Raw genomic sequence first — 17,481 nt, 5'->3', positions numbered from 1 at the left:
TTTTCAATGGTCGTTGCAAGCAGGAGATGTTGCAAGAAACCGGTATATACCCAGTTTCCTTTTTCTTTTGTGTAATCCTTCAAGTGTCTCCTTGGGAGTCCTCTTGCTGGTGGACCCCACCCGACAATGATTCGTTTATACAATAGAATCTACGAAGTTTAGGGACGGCCTTGAGGGTAGTTGAAAGAGGTGGCTTCGTATTATGTTAAGAGTATTCTCAGTATGGGGTTATATATAGGGCTATAAAAGTGATGAATATAGCTTATTTTAAAGCTCTAAGGAATCATTAGGGTTTTATAAAAGAATCTCTTTCAATGAAGGGCTATTTCTTTCAGGTTTTATATGATGTTATATATATATTTATGAAGTAATCTGATTATGTGATAATTTTTTTATTTTTTATTTTTATGTACTTTTCAACCTAAAAAAGTTCGAATTGTGACAAAGTTTGATTTCATCACTTATGAACCGTTTGTTGGATTAGAGTCTTTTATTTCAATCTCATGCATTGAAAGATATAAACTCCCATTTCGCCCTCTGAATTAATTTGATTTTCACATACAACACAACAATTTACTTAGCATCAATTGGTAAATTAGTATCATACAATTTTGAAAAAAATTATTTGAAAATTTCACCTACTAATGCCCATGAACATTAAATCAATTGAAATTTAAAACAATCATTAATCAGCCAAATTGCAAGAAAAATATGTAAAAAAAAAGAAAAAAAGAAAGGAGAGTATAAATGTATTTGCAAGTGGAGGGAGTGATAGAATTTTGCTCACATGGAATGCTACTTTTTTTGTAAGATCCATTGTTTTTTGGGATTAGATGTCACCCAATTTTATGATACCCAAGAAATAAAGTTGTTAGCCCCAACGGTGGATCTGGCCTTATTTTCCGATTTATTGGGGATAAAATTTCTCACTAAAACTTGAAATATAGTAGGCTTATGGAGGCTAAAGCACCCATTGAAGATGCTCTAAGGAAACACAGAAGAAATGCTGAAGTAGATAAAAAAAGGGCTTAGTACAAAAAATACACACACACGCTGAAGTGGGTAAAAAGAAGAGGATTAGGAAACACACAAAATAGGAAAGTCATGCTGAAGTGTATAAAAAGACAACATTTTAAGTTATCCTGATGACTTGGGACTATGTTTCTTTTTTCAACTAGGATTCTTGTTTCAATTAGGGCTATCATGTTCACTATATAAACAGTTATTTGAGGTGTGTTTGTTAAAACTTATTGTCGCTCTTGTAGCTCGATCAATCGCATTCGCGCACGCACGCTCGCTCTAGCTCTCGTTATTCGTTAAGGATGGCGGATCGAGAGTTCATGAAGAAGATTCACAAATGTGCTCTCAAAGTGACTTTCAAGTGTCCCTGCAGAGCCCATGAACAGAAATTAATGAAAACGATGAAGAAAATTGGAGTCTATGAAATAAGTCTGGATATGAAGCATGGGAAGTTGGAGGTGATTGGCAGATTGGATACAGACCAGCTCATCCGGAAGCTTAAAGAAACAAAGATGCTTATGGACGTGGAGCTCTGGGAAGATCAAAACGGTTTAAAAAAACGCTCAAGCTGATCAACTCAATAACGAGTTCAAGAACATGACTGTCGGTGTTGGGGAGAGTAGCAAAGGTACTCGCAAAGGTAAGAAAACAGTCAAGTTTGTTTTGCCCGACGAGGAGGAGGAATTTGAAGCAAGTCGTAGGGGAAAAGGCAAAAGGATCGTCGAGTCGAATTCGTCCGACGAGGAAGAACTCGATGCATGTGACGGTGACGGTGACGAGGGTGACGGGTTTGATGACTGCGATGTTCATAGCGATGAGGGAGATGGGGCTAGTTCTATTCGAATGAATAGCAATGGAGGGAATAAAAAACAACGTGGTAAGGGAAAGATCGGAGGCAAAAAGGATACGAGAGGAGAACTTACATGCAACGACAAAGCAACGGAGGAAAGCGATCGACCGAATCATATCGCCGGCCCCATGGGCAGTCATCCAATGGCTCCTCCATTATCAGGGAGGATGGTGCCTTGGTGTCCTTGTTACCAACAGCAACAGCGACACATGACGGCGATGGAGTACGAACGACGCAAGGCACATCGGGGTTATTACGTGTACTTGCCGTCGCCGGTGATGATCTATAAACACAGAGCAGCAAATATGAATGATATGTTCCCACCACCTTACGGTCCTTACATGCACGCATGGCCGCATCATCCGCCCAAGAACAAGGGATAACCAACGTCAATCGGTCAACTAAATTTCTTATCATCTCGATTCTCAATCGTGTTATTGTTTTTCGTTTTCTGTTTGAGTTGTTAGGTTGTTTGTTATGTTCCGTTACAAATTTAACAGATTTTTTCTTCTTCTTATAATTATGTTATCAAGTTATTAATTGACTTAAGACTCATTTGAAAGTGCTTTTAAAATGATTAAAAGTACTTTTGGTGAAAATATAGTGAATCTTGAAAAAGCACTTGAAGTTCTTTCTAAAAAAAATTACGTAATTGGTGCTTTTTGCAAGAAGAACTTCACGTGTTTATGGAACCCAAAGATATTTTTTTTTCCGAAAAAGCTTTTTCAGTCATTTTAAAACAACCATTAATATTCAGCAATAAGTAAATTACATTCGTTGGTCTCTCGTCATGCTACAAATAAATCAATGTTAGTGTTTGACAGTTTGAGACTGCTGCTGAAAAATCTGAACCGGCTAAAAGTGTTTTCTGACAATCAAAATCGCTTCTGAGGCTCTCCTGTATCAGTACTAGTAATAACACTACGATTCAAGGAACGAAAGGGAAGTTAGACTGAAGACCCGATCGCTATCGGTATACTATTCTCTTCGGGTTAGATTACACCACATTTTGCTCATTCTGGCAGTTTCGACGTTGCGCTATGAAAGGAGCCTTGCCCCTTGTACATTTCAGAATCCAACTATCAATTTTTGTTCTTACGCTGTGCGCTCTAGCTAGAGTAAGCTTCCGCCATGATTAACAACACGAGAGATGTCCAGCCGTTGAATACGCGTGCGCCTTTTCCCTTGCCGTTCCTCTGATCATATTGTTCCCAGAAGAACCCGGTTTTGTGATAATTTTTCACCACGTTTCTGCAACAGTGGAAACGCGTTTAAATTCAGTGAATATAGCAGGTTAAGCACAAAAAATAAATAGGGCATTACAAGGGTAGAAAACGTCTCACAATACCTAATCAAATTGCCTCTTAATTCATCATAGATAGTTCTCGCTTTTTCTCTGTACGGTCCATCCACTGCAACAATTCAAACAATAAGACGGTTATACATGAAGAAACAAAACTTTGTTCTACATTAGGGGAGGTGTTAAGTTGCGTACCTCGAGAGTAATGATAGAGCGATGAAAGAATCATGTAATTCATGTTCATCCATATTGGACCCCTCCAGTAAGGCGCATCATGCTCTGTGTTGTATTTCATGTACAAGGAACTGTCACGTAAAAGATTAAAGATTTAGTGCTCCTGAATTAACATGGTCTTCAGTAGTCCGAGAAAATTAACTCAACCAAGAGACCAATATGGTTAACATATCTGCATACTTGATCACCTTGTTTTGGCAAGAGAGCGGAGTCCAAAATCTGTCCATAAGATACTCCGATTCGATATAATGTCTAGCTGTTTTTCCAATATCTTTGAATCCTATGATCAAACATGAAAGAGCGGTCTGAATGGTAACATGACAATAATACTAGATAATTGGTAAAATATTCTACCAGATGAAAAAAACTTACAGCCGGTATAATCCTTCCAATGAAGGGGAAGAGACTAACAGGGCCAATGTGAGGAACCAGTCTCAGCTTGGGGCTTTCCAATACCTCCCGTACAAGCTCTCGAGTTGCATAATTGTGTCCTGTCATCGTTTCTTTCCAAACTAAACGAACCTAGTACGATCAAACGAATGCCCAATTTTAGCATGAACTATTGTAACCGAAAAGCAAAAAGGCTATCCAATAGTAGACATTCACAACCAAGAAGAAAAAAGGAATTATATTTACTACATGCAAGTAGCATACCTTTTCTGTATGATTTCCGAAATCAAGATATGTTCCATATGCATCATCATAGTGCATCTGTTCAGCATCAGGAGCATATAAGATATAACTATAAATACAATGAACTGAAAGTCTAAAATAGTAATTCACCATGAAGATGTGGTTGTCGGACATGATAATCCCCACACAAATGTGTCATGGTGAAAATGCCACAATAAACTATAGAAACAATAATGACAAACTAACCTGATTCAGTACTTCAAAATCCGAGAGTAACTTAACTGTAGCACCATATTCCTGCATAATTTTTTCTTTGTTAAGTATTTGATAAATCCAAGTAGTCTCCAGATGCATTTGTTTCCCTTACATACCTTTGCAGACTTATTTTCCTTCTCAAACAGTTCTGCAATGGAATGCAAGCAATCTGCTGCAAGTAGCATCCAGCATCTAAGATCTACATGACGCTCATCCTCACTAGGATGGGAAGCACGTGGATAATCATCCAATCCAGAAGTCAGCGTCTGAAGATGCCATAATACAATCTCGGTTCATTAGCAGTGTCTTTAAACAGGAAGTTTTACTTAATTTGATCCAAATCTGAGCAGCTGAGGTATATGATGACAAAAATAATACCACACTCTTGCAAAGTTAAAACAAAAGCAGAGACTGTTTTTTGTTTAAAATCGAGTTTTTAACAGAGTCCGAAATTCCAAAACAGAACCTTCGGGTTGAGTTCCCTATTTGTTATGTTGTCTCTCCCATGCCAATAGTAGCTGCCCACTTCCTTCCCTGTGTTCATCGAATCATACTCCAAATAAATAAAAGATTTCAAAAGTCAAAAACGAAAGTTGACTTTAGCAAGTTTGTAACACAAACACGTGGCCACAGCCACACACTCCACCACACGCATACAAGCACAAGCACAAATGTGCATGCATATACACATTTCAGACTCATGGTGTTTGATTCCATTTCCCAGAATCGTAACTTATCAAAGATGTGCCCTTGAGTAAATATATCACTCAGTAAAACAACAGACCAACACATGCATAATGGCCCTTGTCCTCCTATAAAGAAAAACCCGTGGCAGAGACTTAAGATTGACAAACCCTTATATACCTGACTGGGTAGTGTTGAACCATTGAAACCATGCTTCTAGACGAACAAAAGCCCGTTCTACGAATGAAGATATCGCATCACTTTCAGCAGCAGTAAACTTGTTTTTCTTTAAGCCGTGAACTAGGTCTGGAAGAAGCAAACTTTCAGACCACATCATAAATAATCTATACATCGAACCACCTAAATCTTCAAGTAAACAATATACATTTTGAGGGGTATGGAAAGAAACTAGGAAGTCAAGTTCAAACATATGTCTCACGACATAATGTTTCTTGAACAACTAAAGTTACTTTTGGGGGTGTGGATAACAAAATAGTCTTTCCTTAGCATAATATCACACAAAACTATATTTCCAATTTTGCACGGACAGAAAGGTTTAATAGAAGGAAAAGAAAAAAAATTCAGTTACCACGCAACGCCAAAAGCAGAGCTGGTGGATTTCCATTTGTTGGAAGCTGAGTAACAAAATCACTTGGGACTTTACTGCAGGTACACCAGAAAAAGCTTACATTCTACTTACACTGACAAAATCTAAGCTGACATATACACATATTTGGACAAGGTCACAAGAATCTTACCTTAGAGCTTCAACACCTAAAATTTGCTCACGTGGAATCCATCCATCAATATTCATCAGATCTAACCAGTGTCCTATGATGTCCAAGGAAATATGTGTATCCCAACGCCTGCTCAACATTAAGGATACATATATGAAAAAGTATCCATTTTCAAGGAAGTAGGCAGATAGTACACTGTCATAAGGTACTTAACTTCATATTTTTATAATTTTTCAGGAAATTACAAGGCGGCAGCTTAACTGAGTAAATTGGAGTAACATGCATATTGAAAAACACAACTCACCAGATCAAAAGTTGATGAAAACCTTCATCCCACAAAAATCCCCTTGGAAAAAAGGGTCGACTTGGAACAGCTGTGTAAAGCTCAGCAGGCCAATATAAGATAGAATTATCATGACTTCCCGGCTGCAAGAGGAAATGGCCAACTGTATGATTTTGTCAGATGTCCACAATGATGTGATTACCAGGCATAATAAATAATTTGGTCACTTTCAATTAACTATTCTGTCAGAAAATAGTTACTGTGATGAAAACCCACTGATATCATATTCTAAAAATATTGTAAACATCATGGTTTTTCATTCCAGCACTAGCTCATATTTGGAAGCAAAAGAGGTGGATTTCACTAACACTAAGTTAAGCAGGAACCATTAGCATGTGTGATCATGCAATTAGTCATATGATGCTTTTTTTACCTAAATTATGGAAATAAAGAGGGAAACTGGAAAATGAAGTATTTTTCTTTAAGAAACAAAATTGTGAAAACAGAGGAAAAGTAAAAAGTTTTAAAAGGAAGACCAGTAGCACATAGAGGTAACCAATAACTTACTAACATATCCCCAGAGACGGCAATTTTTGACTGGCCAAAGAAGTAGCCAATGCCACCCAACAAGTTTGCTATAGCGGCCTTACCAGCAACAATAGATTCAGAATCAAGCTGAAAGCATAGTAACAACGAGTTTAGAAGCCTTTTGTTGTACAATTATATTTAAGCACATTATGTGAAACTTCAATTCTCATGATGCACATAACTATCTCAGTTTTGTTAAATTTTTTAATGTCAGTGTTTGTAACTGCATATGTAGAACATCAGCCTCAACTGTCCTACTGAAATGCAAGACATGCCCACTAATGCCATAAAGGTTTTTCCTTGTGTGGCCAAAAGACAGTAAAGACTCCCACACTCCTATAGATACAACATAAAATTGAAAATGGCGGACAAGCTCATCAGATTAAGCTACCAGGATGGACTGGCTTATTCTTTTTCACCATGTCAACCAAAATCACAAGTATATCAATGAACAATACTCAATGTTTCATGTAATTGTGTGATTACATATTAATATTTCACTTTCAACATGACATTCAAATAGCAGACACAGTTCAATAGTTTGTAACAACATACACTGTCCTAGGAAACTGATTTCCAAAGTACCTTGTCAACCAGATTAAAGCTCTTCTCAAATTTTGTGTCAAATTCTCTTTGTTTCTCCTTCAGTTGATTGGTCAGTGAGGTACCTTGATTATAAAGTAACTAACTAAAAGTTAAGGGCAATAAACATTAACTTGGAAGTCAATCATGAAATCATGAAATGCACACACAGATATTAAAGAGTAGCAGAAAGCAAGATACTGATTTCTGGTTCTTGACAAAGCCCAAATTTGAAGGAATAGCATTAAGACTTGGACGAATAACATTGGGATCAACATTTGAGTTCATGATTGTGAAACATCAATTATTCAGTCCTCATGACCCCTTAATGGAAGCCTGACACAGAGCTCAATTTATTTAATGATTCTCACATTTTCAAGTCTCTTAGATGCTTTTGTGTACTCAGTGGAACCCTCTTGTGCTTCTATCATTGTTACTTATCATGATTATATGGAAGACGAACCTGTAAGGCTGCTGACACGTTCTTCTACTCTTGAACTTTCCAAACGAGTTCCAGATATGAATGCAACATCTGTCCTGAAAGGAGCCCTCGCAGAAATCTGCATAACAATGAGAAACCACAGGACAAGGTAGATGAGAAAGAAAAATCAAGAGTGAAAAATGATGATCAATGATTAGTTAGACTAAAAAAGTAGTACTCTTTACCACCATGTACCTGAAAAACTAGAATATTTGGAGAGTCAACAGATGTATCAGGTAGCTGCAGTCGACCAAACTTCCTTACCTAGAAACATGGAAGCGAAACCAGGCATTCAAGGTAAGAATTGTAGATATTAAAAAGCTGATTTTTATTTCTGGATATATAATAAAATGTGTCATGAAACTCTGATATACTTGTAGTCCAAGATTCTCCTGAACAAGATCTGATAAGTTGTGAATATGAGGCGTCTTAAAACCAGCATAATGAACTTCCAAATTGTCCTGAAAAGAAACACAGAGAAGTAATGGATCAGTATTGGAGCCTTCAACAATGTACAGCAATTGAAAAATGAGTAACAACGCAGATTAGGTGGAACCAGTGACGGACAAGCCATAACTTTGGGGTGTCTGTGACCTAATGCTGGGGGTAAGTTAGGATGGGGTGGGCTGGGTGGGTTTGTTGGGTAAGTTATTAGAGGGTTTTTCATTTTTTCCCCTCATGTTCTAAAGATTTTCCTACTTTGTCCAATTTGTTCCTAATTTTCACATTGGCTCTAGCCTAGCACATGTGAACCTATCTTTGCTCTGTCCCAGGCCGGAACCGACATTGATTTGTCCAAGAGACATGACGTGAAATTTTATCATAAATACTCCAGCTGTAAGAAAGGATATGAATTTTTATCCACAAATTTAACCAGATTATTAATCATTTTTAGCTATTAACACAAATACCACAAAGAGCATGATACTCTGGCAGCATTCAATGGATCCTATCTTAATGAGGTAGACCAAGAATACGTTCATGGAAATATATTTCCTCATCATAATTCATATGACTTTGTCCTTCAAAATAAAAGATATACTTTTTTTATCTGAGTCTCTTCATAACATTACCAGTGATTTTAAATGTAGCTGCCAACTTCCAATGTCCATCCGTGAACCAGATGCAAGGAGAGGGTTCTCATGAATGTCCAAGGTATCTCCACCTAAATTTAGAGTATTTCCATCTTCATCGGCCAAATAGAAAAAGAGATGTGCACTTCTTGAAGCTTCCTCATTCCCTCTAGATCTGGAAGCATGATGAAAAGAGTCAATAGAAGATTCATGTATAAAGAATGCCTGGCCAATTCCATCTATTGTTAGAAACAAAAATGCCACAACTGTGCCCCCGCCTGGGAAGGATCCCAACGCCCAACAGAGAAATTAAAAAAAAACCCTCTACGCATTTTTCTTCATTACATCAGCATACTGGTAAGTATAATCCTCTCACCGTCCAATCAATCATAAATTCACCTCACTTATGCCTATACCCTGTCCATTTAATAAAACAAACATTCCAGAATTAAGCCAGGCTATTTACTTGTGGTTCTGCACATCAATTTGAACTGCCCAATCTCCGCCATAGCCACTGTCTTCACCCTTGGATTTCAAGAAACTTGTTCCCAAGTTCATGTCCTGGTCAACAATGACTTGATGTCCAAAACTGCGCCCATCATGTTGTGCCCAACCATATTTACTCAGATCATCAGAATCTTGGCAAACATGCCGAATGAAATGCCTCCCATCCTTTATACCAATCCACATTAACCCGGCTATCAAAGACCGGGGAGTCCTGCAAGGTGCAACAGCTATTTTTTACCACCACATCATTCGCAAAGTCTAAAATACATAAAAGAAAAAGCAATGCATCCGTCAACATAGTGAAATGCGATAAAGTGCAAGATTGTGGACATCAAGAAACAAATGTTGATCAACAATTTGATCAAGTGCCTAGTTTTAGTGACAAGAGTAACAAACTTACTACCAAAACATAAATTTATGCTCAAAATTCCCGACACAACCTACGATATCAACTAAATGAACATGAATTCTAAACAAACAATTCAAGAAAAGAAATTTAAGATCGGCAATGCAAAAGGCATACCTAGCCCGGATTCCGAGATAGACGTTCGGGCGATATGTTCCCCAATACAAGCTCTCCTTGTGCTCACCTTGAAACTTCCACAACCGGTAAAATGCACAATCAACTCACAGAATTCACACATTACATAGTCTGATAGTCAACGAAGAAAAATCGAATACCTGAGGGAGGTCCATGAGCTTTGGAGCCGGGAAGGGCGTGACGACCCTCGGCGTCTGAGCTTGTTCGGCATGGTTCATGAGGTTGATGATAAAATACAAGACGGCGAAGAAGGCGATCGCGCTGAGCCCTAGCAGGACTTTGAGATCGAGGTTGAAAATTCCGATTGAAGTTTGATTTCTACCTCTGCCTCTGCCTCTGCTACCTCTCTGCGGCCGAAGATTGGGAGTTGGGCGGAGAGGAACAGCGTCTCCGTCAATGCCGTCTCTGGAGGAGCTGACTCTGCTCCGATAGCTTCTTCCAGTTCCGGCCATTTTAGACTTTCACTATCCGTTATCTGTTTCAACTTTCAAGTCTCGACTGACTCAGAGAGAAGTGTGAAAAGTTGTGGGGTGTTGCTAACGGAAATTAATGGGCCCAACTTCTTGGCCCACTAATTTGGGGCCGAAACTCCAAGGGACTTTGAAAACTCGGTCCACAAATTTTCATGTGCATGTTAAAAATACGAAGGTGGCAAAACCCTTTTAGGCGAGGAAGATCGGGATGGCTTGGAAGGTCAAGCTGATGTCGTAGGATTGGAGGAGTGTACCCCAATTTTTTTTATTTCTGATCTGTTTTTTTCACGTACGTGGACAAAATTTGACTGTCATATCAATAAAAATATAAGTAATATATTTACCACGTCATCATTTAACATTCAAACTAATGTTTTGACTAATGAATATATGAAATTGAAATAAAATAATAAGAGATGTATGAGATTGAAATGTTTTGAAAATGTTTATAAGATTGCAATTAACTACAAATCTGAGAGGATAAAATGTAATCGATGAACCATATGTTGATACTTATTGTGCAAGAAAAGCTTAGAATTTCTGGATTCTCTCGTTATAACCATTCACAATTCTTCGTCCTCACCCACAAACCCCATACTAAAATAACTTATACCATACAGATTGAACTTAGAAGTAGCAAAAGAAAAGATTTCAATCTGAACGAGTTTATGCTCGACAAGCATAGCTGCATTTCCTTTCTTCGTGCCTCATCCTGCTTAGGGGCTTTTGGACATCTCATCTATCGGAACCAAAGCTTGATATGTTATAACCCATCAGGGTCAAGTTCTTTACCATGTGGTTGTATTTTGTGGACCAGTACGCAGCTGCTGAAGCAGCCTTCTTTGTCACGCTCTGGACTTTAGGGTAGTGGTCCATCCACAACTTTGAAGATTGGTTTAAGAGATGCTGTTTATATTCGGTAGCTGCAGAATGAACAACCGTGCGTGTGTCCCCAGTTTGAGCATCCTTTGCTAATCTTTGGGTCTGTTCCCATTTTTTCTGGATAAAACTGCGAGCTTGGCTCATAACCTGCTTAGCCAAACTGGGAGGAGCATGCTGATCGAACTTGGTGACTTGATCTACCTGTGTTAATAAATAAAAACATCACTTAGTTCTACAGCTTTTGAATACTATGAAAAAATCTAACGAGATAGAGATCTATCAAGAACCCCAATGGATAATTTTGACAGGTCTATTCGTAATGATTATATAGCATTTCTAATCCCACTTTGTAGTCTATTTCTTCCTCAATCCTTCGGAATTTTAAAGTCCCTCGCACAAACATAGCTTACGTTTTCACCATGTTATCCAAAATATCAAATGATTATAGAACAGTAATTCCGTAACTACTGTAGATATTCCCACTTTCAATGAAAATATATTCGACCAGGTGCATTATACTACGAAGATGATTTCTGAAATACCTTGTTAGACAGATTAAAGCTCTTCTCAAATTTTGTGTTGAATTCTCTTTGTTTTGCCATCAGTTGACTGGTCAGTGAGGTACCTACATATTACAGAGAAAGGAAAAATAAGTTAAGGAAGCCATGGATGATGTCCCAATTGGGAGTCACTTCCATGAAATCGGGTAAATCAAACACAAGAAAAGCAGAAAGTAGGATTGCAATTTGTGGTACTCGAAAAAACCCAAAATTGATGGTAAGGTTATCAATGATTTCTGATTGTGAATCAGCAGTTTCTGATTCAGTCCTAAAGATCCCTTATGGAAAGAGTATAAATTCTTTAATTTGTTTGAAATAATTTTCTCTTTCACATTTACAAGTGTCTCTTGTATACTTTCGTAGACTCATTGGAACCCGTGTGCTTCTATCTCCGTTATCAAGATCAAATGGAAGAGGAACCTGTGAGGCCGCTGACACGTTGTTCTACTCTTGAACTTTCCAAATCAGTTCCGGATATGTATGCAAAATCAGTTTTGAATGGTATCCTTGCGGAAATCTGCATAAGAAATGGGAAACCACAGAAGGAGGTAGATGGGAAGGTACAGTTAATAGATTTCACTAATGATCTATGAAAACTAAGATGTTTCCCCACATAACCAATACTCCACAGGCTTTACCACCATGATTTCATACCTGAAAAATTAGAATATTAGGAGAATCATCGGATATGTCAGGTAGCTGCACTCGACCAAACTTCCTTAGCTAGAAACATGGCAGTGAAACTCCAAGTGGTCAAGGTAGGTAATACCATAAATATTTACGCTGAAAGTTCCTCCTAGATATATAACAAAATAATGGCATGAAAATGTCACATACCTGTGGTCCAATATATTCCTGGAGAAGATCAGATAAATTGTGAATACGAGGCATCTTAAGACCAAAATAATGAACTTCCAAATCATCCTGGAGAGAAAACACAGAGGAAGTATGCCACATATCAGTACTGAAGGCCTTAACAACACACATCAACTTAAAAATGATCAAGGACATGGAGCACGGAACTGACGGTGAAATTGGGCATAGAGATGATAGATACAAGGTGAAATTTTTTTCATAAACACTGGACAGTGAGAGAGAGCATTTGGTTTTGTCCAGAAAACTGACGAATTGGTCAGATTATTCGTTAGTGTTAGCTATAACCTTAAAGTAATTAGTACAGAGACCATGGTACTCTATGGGAGTCCACTTTTATGTCATGGAGGTAGACCAAGTATACTTGGTGGTTCATGGAAACAGATATTTTCCTAGTTTCCACCGTTATATGACATTTTCAATAAATAAATAAATAAATAAAACATTTGAACACTACAATGACGATTCCTTCCTAACATTACCAATGATTTTAAATGTAGCTGCCAACTTCCAACATCTGTACGTAAACCAGATGCAAGGAAATAATTCTTATGAACGCCCAATGTATCTCCACCTAAAGCTAGAGCATTTCCATCTTCATCAACCAAATAAAAAAAAAGATCCGCATTTGTCCGAAATTCCTCATTCCCCTTAGGCCTGTGATTGACGCATGATGGAAAGTGTCAATATAAGATTCATGAATAGTGAGTGACTAAAGCAAATGTTACCGAAAAAAGTAACTTGTGGTTGTTTACTTTCGGCTTTGCACATCAACTCGAACTGCCCAATCTCCTCCATAGCCGCTGTCTTCCCCCTTAGATTGGAAGAAAGTTGTGGCCAAGTTCATGTCATGGTCAACAATGACTTGATGTCCCAAGTTTTGGTCTTTACGATGTTTCCAACTATATATGCTCAGCTCATCAGAATCTTGGCAAACATGGCGCAACAAATATTGCCCGTCCTTCATACCAATCCACATTAATCCGGCAATCAAAGATCGACGAGTCCTGCAAGGGACAACAGTTTATAATGACCCACCACCACCACCACCATTCAGTCATTTGCCACCCACAAAGTCAAAATTAACAGAGCAGCCTAGTTCTATTGCTTGGAGTAACACAATTACTTCCGACTTAAACTTATATGCTCAAATTCGCTGCTGAAATACGCAACGAATCGCAGCCACAAAGACAAACCTGGCACGGATTCCGAGATAAACGCGAGGGCGATACGTTCCCCAATACAAGCTCTCCTTGGTATTCTCCTCATCACCTTCAAAAAACTGCCACACCACCCCAAAATGCAATCTCAGTCTCAATTCCTGACCTCTCAATAAACACACGCAACAATCGAAAATAAAAATTCGAATCGCACAATACCTGAGGGTGAGGGGTTTCCATGAGCTTTGAGGAAGCAGTGAAGGGCGTAAGAACCCTAGGACCTGGAAAACGGTTTAAGAGGTCGAGGATCAAAAGCATGGCGACGAAGAAGGCGAACACGCCAAGCCCTAACGTGCGTTTGAGACCGACGGAGTTGGAAGTTACGACTGAGGTGTGGTGGTTTCTGGTTCTGGAATCTCTGCACGGTGGCATCAATTTGGGAGGCTGTGTCTGACGGAGATCAACGCCGTCGAAGTCATCGTCGTCCTTGGCATGATCTCTGTGGGATTTGGCTCTGCTTCGAGCAATTCCTTCACTTCCTGACATTTTACTTTGCTTGACTCAAAGACTCAAAAGTCTGATTGCATAAGCGTAAGAATTCAGTGTCAGTATGATTGAGTCCGAGTACGTATCCGGGAAACCAATGCTCAAATACCATGGGAATTTGAAAAGGTTACGCTCCAATTTTTACGCACCGTCACTAAGCCACGTGTCCTGTTATATTATAATTTGATTTGGGAAGTGTTATTGGCACTTTAAAAATCTCATTCTACACTCCTCACAAGTGTATTTTTCTTTCATAATATGGAAAGTTTGAAATGTAGAATGAGATTTTTGGAATGCTAATAACAATCCCCTTTTTATTTTATTATTATCATCTTCTTAAGCTAATTGGGCCAGGTCTTCTTTGGCATTGTTGTTCTTTTAAAAAATATTGTTTCTAATGTGATAGAATAATAAATGTTGTAACATAAAGTTGTTTAGTACTTATTAAAATTTTATTGTAAAGTGCTTTTAACAAAAAAAAAAACAATGTGCGAGTGTTTGGTAAATTTTTATATAAATTAATATGAATATGTTGAATGACTAAGAAGGATTGGTATTTAATTTGATAAATAATTGTCAAAGACAATAATGTAGGAGTAAAGATTGTAATCTTAAAAAATGTGGGGGTATACTTGCCTTTGAAAATTTCATTAAATGGACACTAATTATTGTGCTTCTAAAAAAAATTTAGAAGCATGGTAGACCTTACTTCTGCTTTTCTACTATCATTGACAGCAGTTTTTTAAAAAATCACCACTTTTTTTTTTTTACAAAACACATTTGATGCTCCAAATTTTTTAATAAGTTTTTTTTTTAAAAGCACTACAATCTCAAACCAACCCTTAAAATATCAACATATGTGGAAATATGGATGCGCAAATTTTATGAAAATATCGACGGAAATTATGGTCAAGTCTCTTTAACAATGTTGTTTCACTTCACATCACATTATTGCTAGTCTACTGTGAGACTTATCTCACTTCTCTATCCCTTAGTGTATATAATGTCGTTTGTTAAAAAAAAAATGATGATCCGCATTTATTTCTATTGATTACACATCACATGATTTGTAAATTTGTTTTCAAAATTGTTTTACCTAACATTACTCTCGTCTAGATCGAGAAGCCGCACCATACCCTTGTGTGGTTCATACTTCTTTGACTTGTATTGGATTGTTTCAATCCGCTCACATGTACATTGATATACCCCGAACTATTACGTATCTAAAGGCATAATGCTAGAGACACAATGTTTTGGCTACTGCCAGCTCACATGATTTGGACTTGATCACATCACACCACATCACATCTCACTTTCTTTTCATGAATCCAAAACCGGAGATGTTCTACCTGATCCCAAACACGACGTACCCCTCAGCCACATGCTGAATGAGACACTCTCACACCATTTTAGATCGATGACGCTCAAAATTTTCACTAAAATTAAGGGCTTCATAGATCAGGAGTGATCATATTATTCATCTTCTTTATGCAGTACAAGATTCCTGAAACATGTTCTCAACACATACCTATCAACTCACCAAACACCAAGATATATATTCATAGAATTTTGCAAAGTTACTATTCATCCAACCAGTGGCGAAGCCAGGATTTGTCAGGAGGAGGGGCGAACTTTCAAAGGGTAAATGGTCCCAAGAAAATGTAGACAATCAAATCCTTTTATATAGTAGACAATATTAATGTCGTTCTTAATTTATCAATACAAACAAGTTACAATTGTTGACGACGAAGTTTCATGTCATGAAAACATTGCTTAATAGACTCATTATTAATAAAAGCAAAGACATCTATCTCAATATAAACAACCAATATGCTATCACACAATCATCGCAGCCTCGCAACAGAGCCGCAACAAAGTAGCAGCAGTAAGCAGAGGGGCAGAATCTCGCTTCTAGGCTTGATTTCCGTCGCTCCTAGGCTTTATTTCTGGCGTGGGGAGGGACGGCCGCCCCTCCCTGTCCCTCTATAGCTTCGCCTGTGCATCTAACAACAACAACAACAAAGTCTTTTCCCGCTATTCAAATAGTAATTGGACATTCTTGAATCTTTGGAAGCAGAACTCATTGGCATCGGTAGCGTCTCTTCCTCTTACAACAGCTTAGGCTCCGCACCAGTTTAGGCAGACAGCAATATTGTGCAAACTGTGTAACTTTTCTTGTCCTGCTGGGATTCGAATTCGTTTTCGGAATTGTCACACTTCTGAAAACTATGTCCGCTACAGACTCATACGATAAACTTTTATTTGCTGAATTTTGTGGCAGGTCGAAAATGGAAGGTTCGTCTTCTGATCCATCACTGTCGCTCTCATGGAACAATTCAATCAGCTGCTTTTTCGAATCAGTTTTTATTTCATGGATCGGAGTGTTGCTTGCAGATGGGGTAAGATCTGCATAAAATCAAAAAAAATAAAAATAAAAAACAAACGTCGAACTCGACATAACATTTTCTGAGGTGAAAGTAAAAATATTGGTGAATTTTACTTGATCTTAGTTCTTACCACCATTGACACTGAAGAAATCTTCACGATCAGATTCTAACTCTTTCCCACCTACAAAGTAACAAGTATATACTCAAAACAGTAAAATTCGATAAAATCGAAGTTTTCCAGCTACAAGTACATGATAGCCATGAATTTAGCAGGACAAGTTAGTATAGAAATACTTGGTTCTTGAAAACTGCTCACGCGGGGGATCGCGGTACCAATGGAGTTTTCTCGAACAGGGCGTTCAATCAGGATGCATTCTGTCCGGGAATCGCTTGAACATTTGAGATCTGAAGCAGAGTCTTGGGTCTTATGAACTGGAACACAATTTCCCATCTCTTCAAGAAGATGTGGAGGGTTTGTTACATGGTTGGTTTTGTACATTAAGGAAGTGATACAAGGTTTGTTTGGCTCAACTAGAATCTGGTGAACAAGTTTATTGGTCTTGAAAGCTAAGCATTGGCTTATGCAGTCGTTGGGTCCAACCGTGTAAAATCGTTAGCATTTGAGCAACGGTCACTTTCCAATCAATGAAAGCTTTTGTTTACTTGTAGGGCATCGATTGTGGGAGGTGCTAGGTAGTGCTTTCCTAAAGTTTGAGTTCCTTGTGTAGGGAGCTTTCATGCCACGTTAATTGCACGTCCGAGACACACACAAACGGATTCCTTGCATTCGAATCCCACACGGGCTTATTTTGGGTGAATCCGAGCGCCAGAG

General features: G+C 38.2%; 3 protein-coding genes across 4 annotated transcripts; all 3 read right to left on the bottom strand.

The window, feature by feature from the left end:
• Nucleotides 1-2,702: 2,702 nt before the first annotated feature.
• On the bottom strand, nt 2,703-10,399 carry LOC137731048 (mannosyl-oligosaccharide glucosidase GCS1). Of its 2 annotated transcripts, none has more exons than XR_011068237.2 (22): nt 9,909-10,285; nt 9,751-9,824; nt 9,187-9,438; nt 8,721-8,895; nt 8,022-8,108; nt 7,843-7,911; nt 7,630-7,726; nt 7,170-7,252; nt 6,564-6,671; nt 6,018-6,139; nt 5,735-5,842; nt 5,566-5,639; nt 5,157-5,282; nt 4,759-4,826; nt 4,409-4,558; nt 4,284-4,334; nt 4,059-4,115; nt 3,777-3,926; nt 3,585-3,684; nt 3,366-3,475; nt 3,219-3,282; nt 2,703-3,121 (listed from the first exon to the last, which is right to left on the bottom strand). XR_011068237.2 is itself a non-coding variant. In XM_068470104.2 (22 exons), the coding sequence occupies exons 1-22, from the start codon at nt 10,218-10,220 to the stop codon at nt 2,980-2,982; spliced, it is 2,571 nt and encodes an 856-aa protein (XP_068326205.2). In that variant the 5' UTR covers nt 10,221-10,399; the 3' UTR covers nt 2,703-2,979. The 2 variants fall into 2 exon arrangements, 1 of the variants encoding a protein (XP_068326205.2); XM_068470104.2 differs by having other exon boundaries at nt 3,593-3,684; nt 9,909-10,399.
• A 276-nt stretch (nt 10,400-10,675) lies between these two features.
• On the bottom strand, nt 10,676-14,418 carry LOC137731921 (mannosyl-oligosaccharide glucosidase GCS1). Its single transcript, XM_068471183.2, has 9 exons — nt 13,936-14,418; nt 13,753-13,838; nt 13,312-13,563; nt 13,039-13,213; nt 12,521-12,607; nt 12,338-12,406; nt 12,104-12,200; nt 11,666-11,748; nt 10,676-11,324 (listed from the first exon to the last, which is right to left on the bottom strand). The coding sequence occupies exons 1-9, from the start codon at nt 14,260-14,262 to the stop codon at nt 10,977-10,979; spliced, it is 1,524 nt and encodes a 507-aa protein (XP_068327284.2). The 5' UTR covers nt 14,263-14,418; the 3' UTR covers nt 10,676-10,976.
• A 1,504-nt stretch (nt 14,419-15,922) lies between these two features.
• Nucleotides 15,923-17,273, bottom strand: LOC137730533 (uncharacterized). Its single transcript, XM_068469523.2, has 3 exons — nt 16,944-17,273; nt 16,780-16,830; nt 15,923-16,668 (listed from the first exon to the last, which is right to left on the bottom strand). The coding sequence occupies exons 1-3, from the start codon at nt 17,146-17,148 to the stop codon at nt 16,343-16,345; spliced, it is 582 nt and encodes a 193-aa protein (XP_068325624.2). The 5' UTR covers nt 17,149-17,273; the 3' UTR covers nt 15,923-16,342.
• Nucleotides 17,274-17,481: the final 208 nt, after the last annotated feature.

The sequence above is a fragment of the Pyrus communis genome, chromosome 16 (assembly GCF_041283825.1).
Source record: "Pyrus communis isolate YQ-2024b chromosome 16, ASM4128382v1, whole genome shotgun sequence".
Lineage (NCBI taxonomy): Eukaryota > Viridiplantae > Streptophyta > Magnoliopsida > Rosales > Rosaceae > Pyrus > Pyrus communis.
Note: the sequence above shows the minus strand (reverse complement) of the source record. Positions and strands in the feature narration are given on the sequence as shown.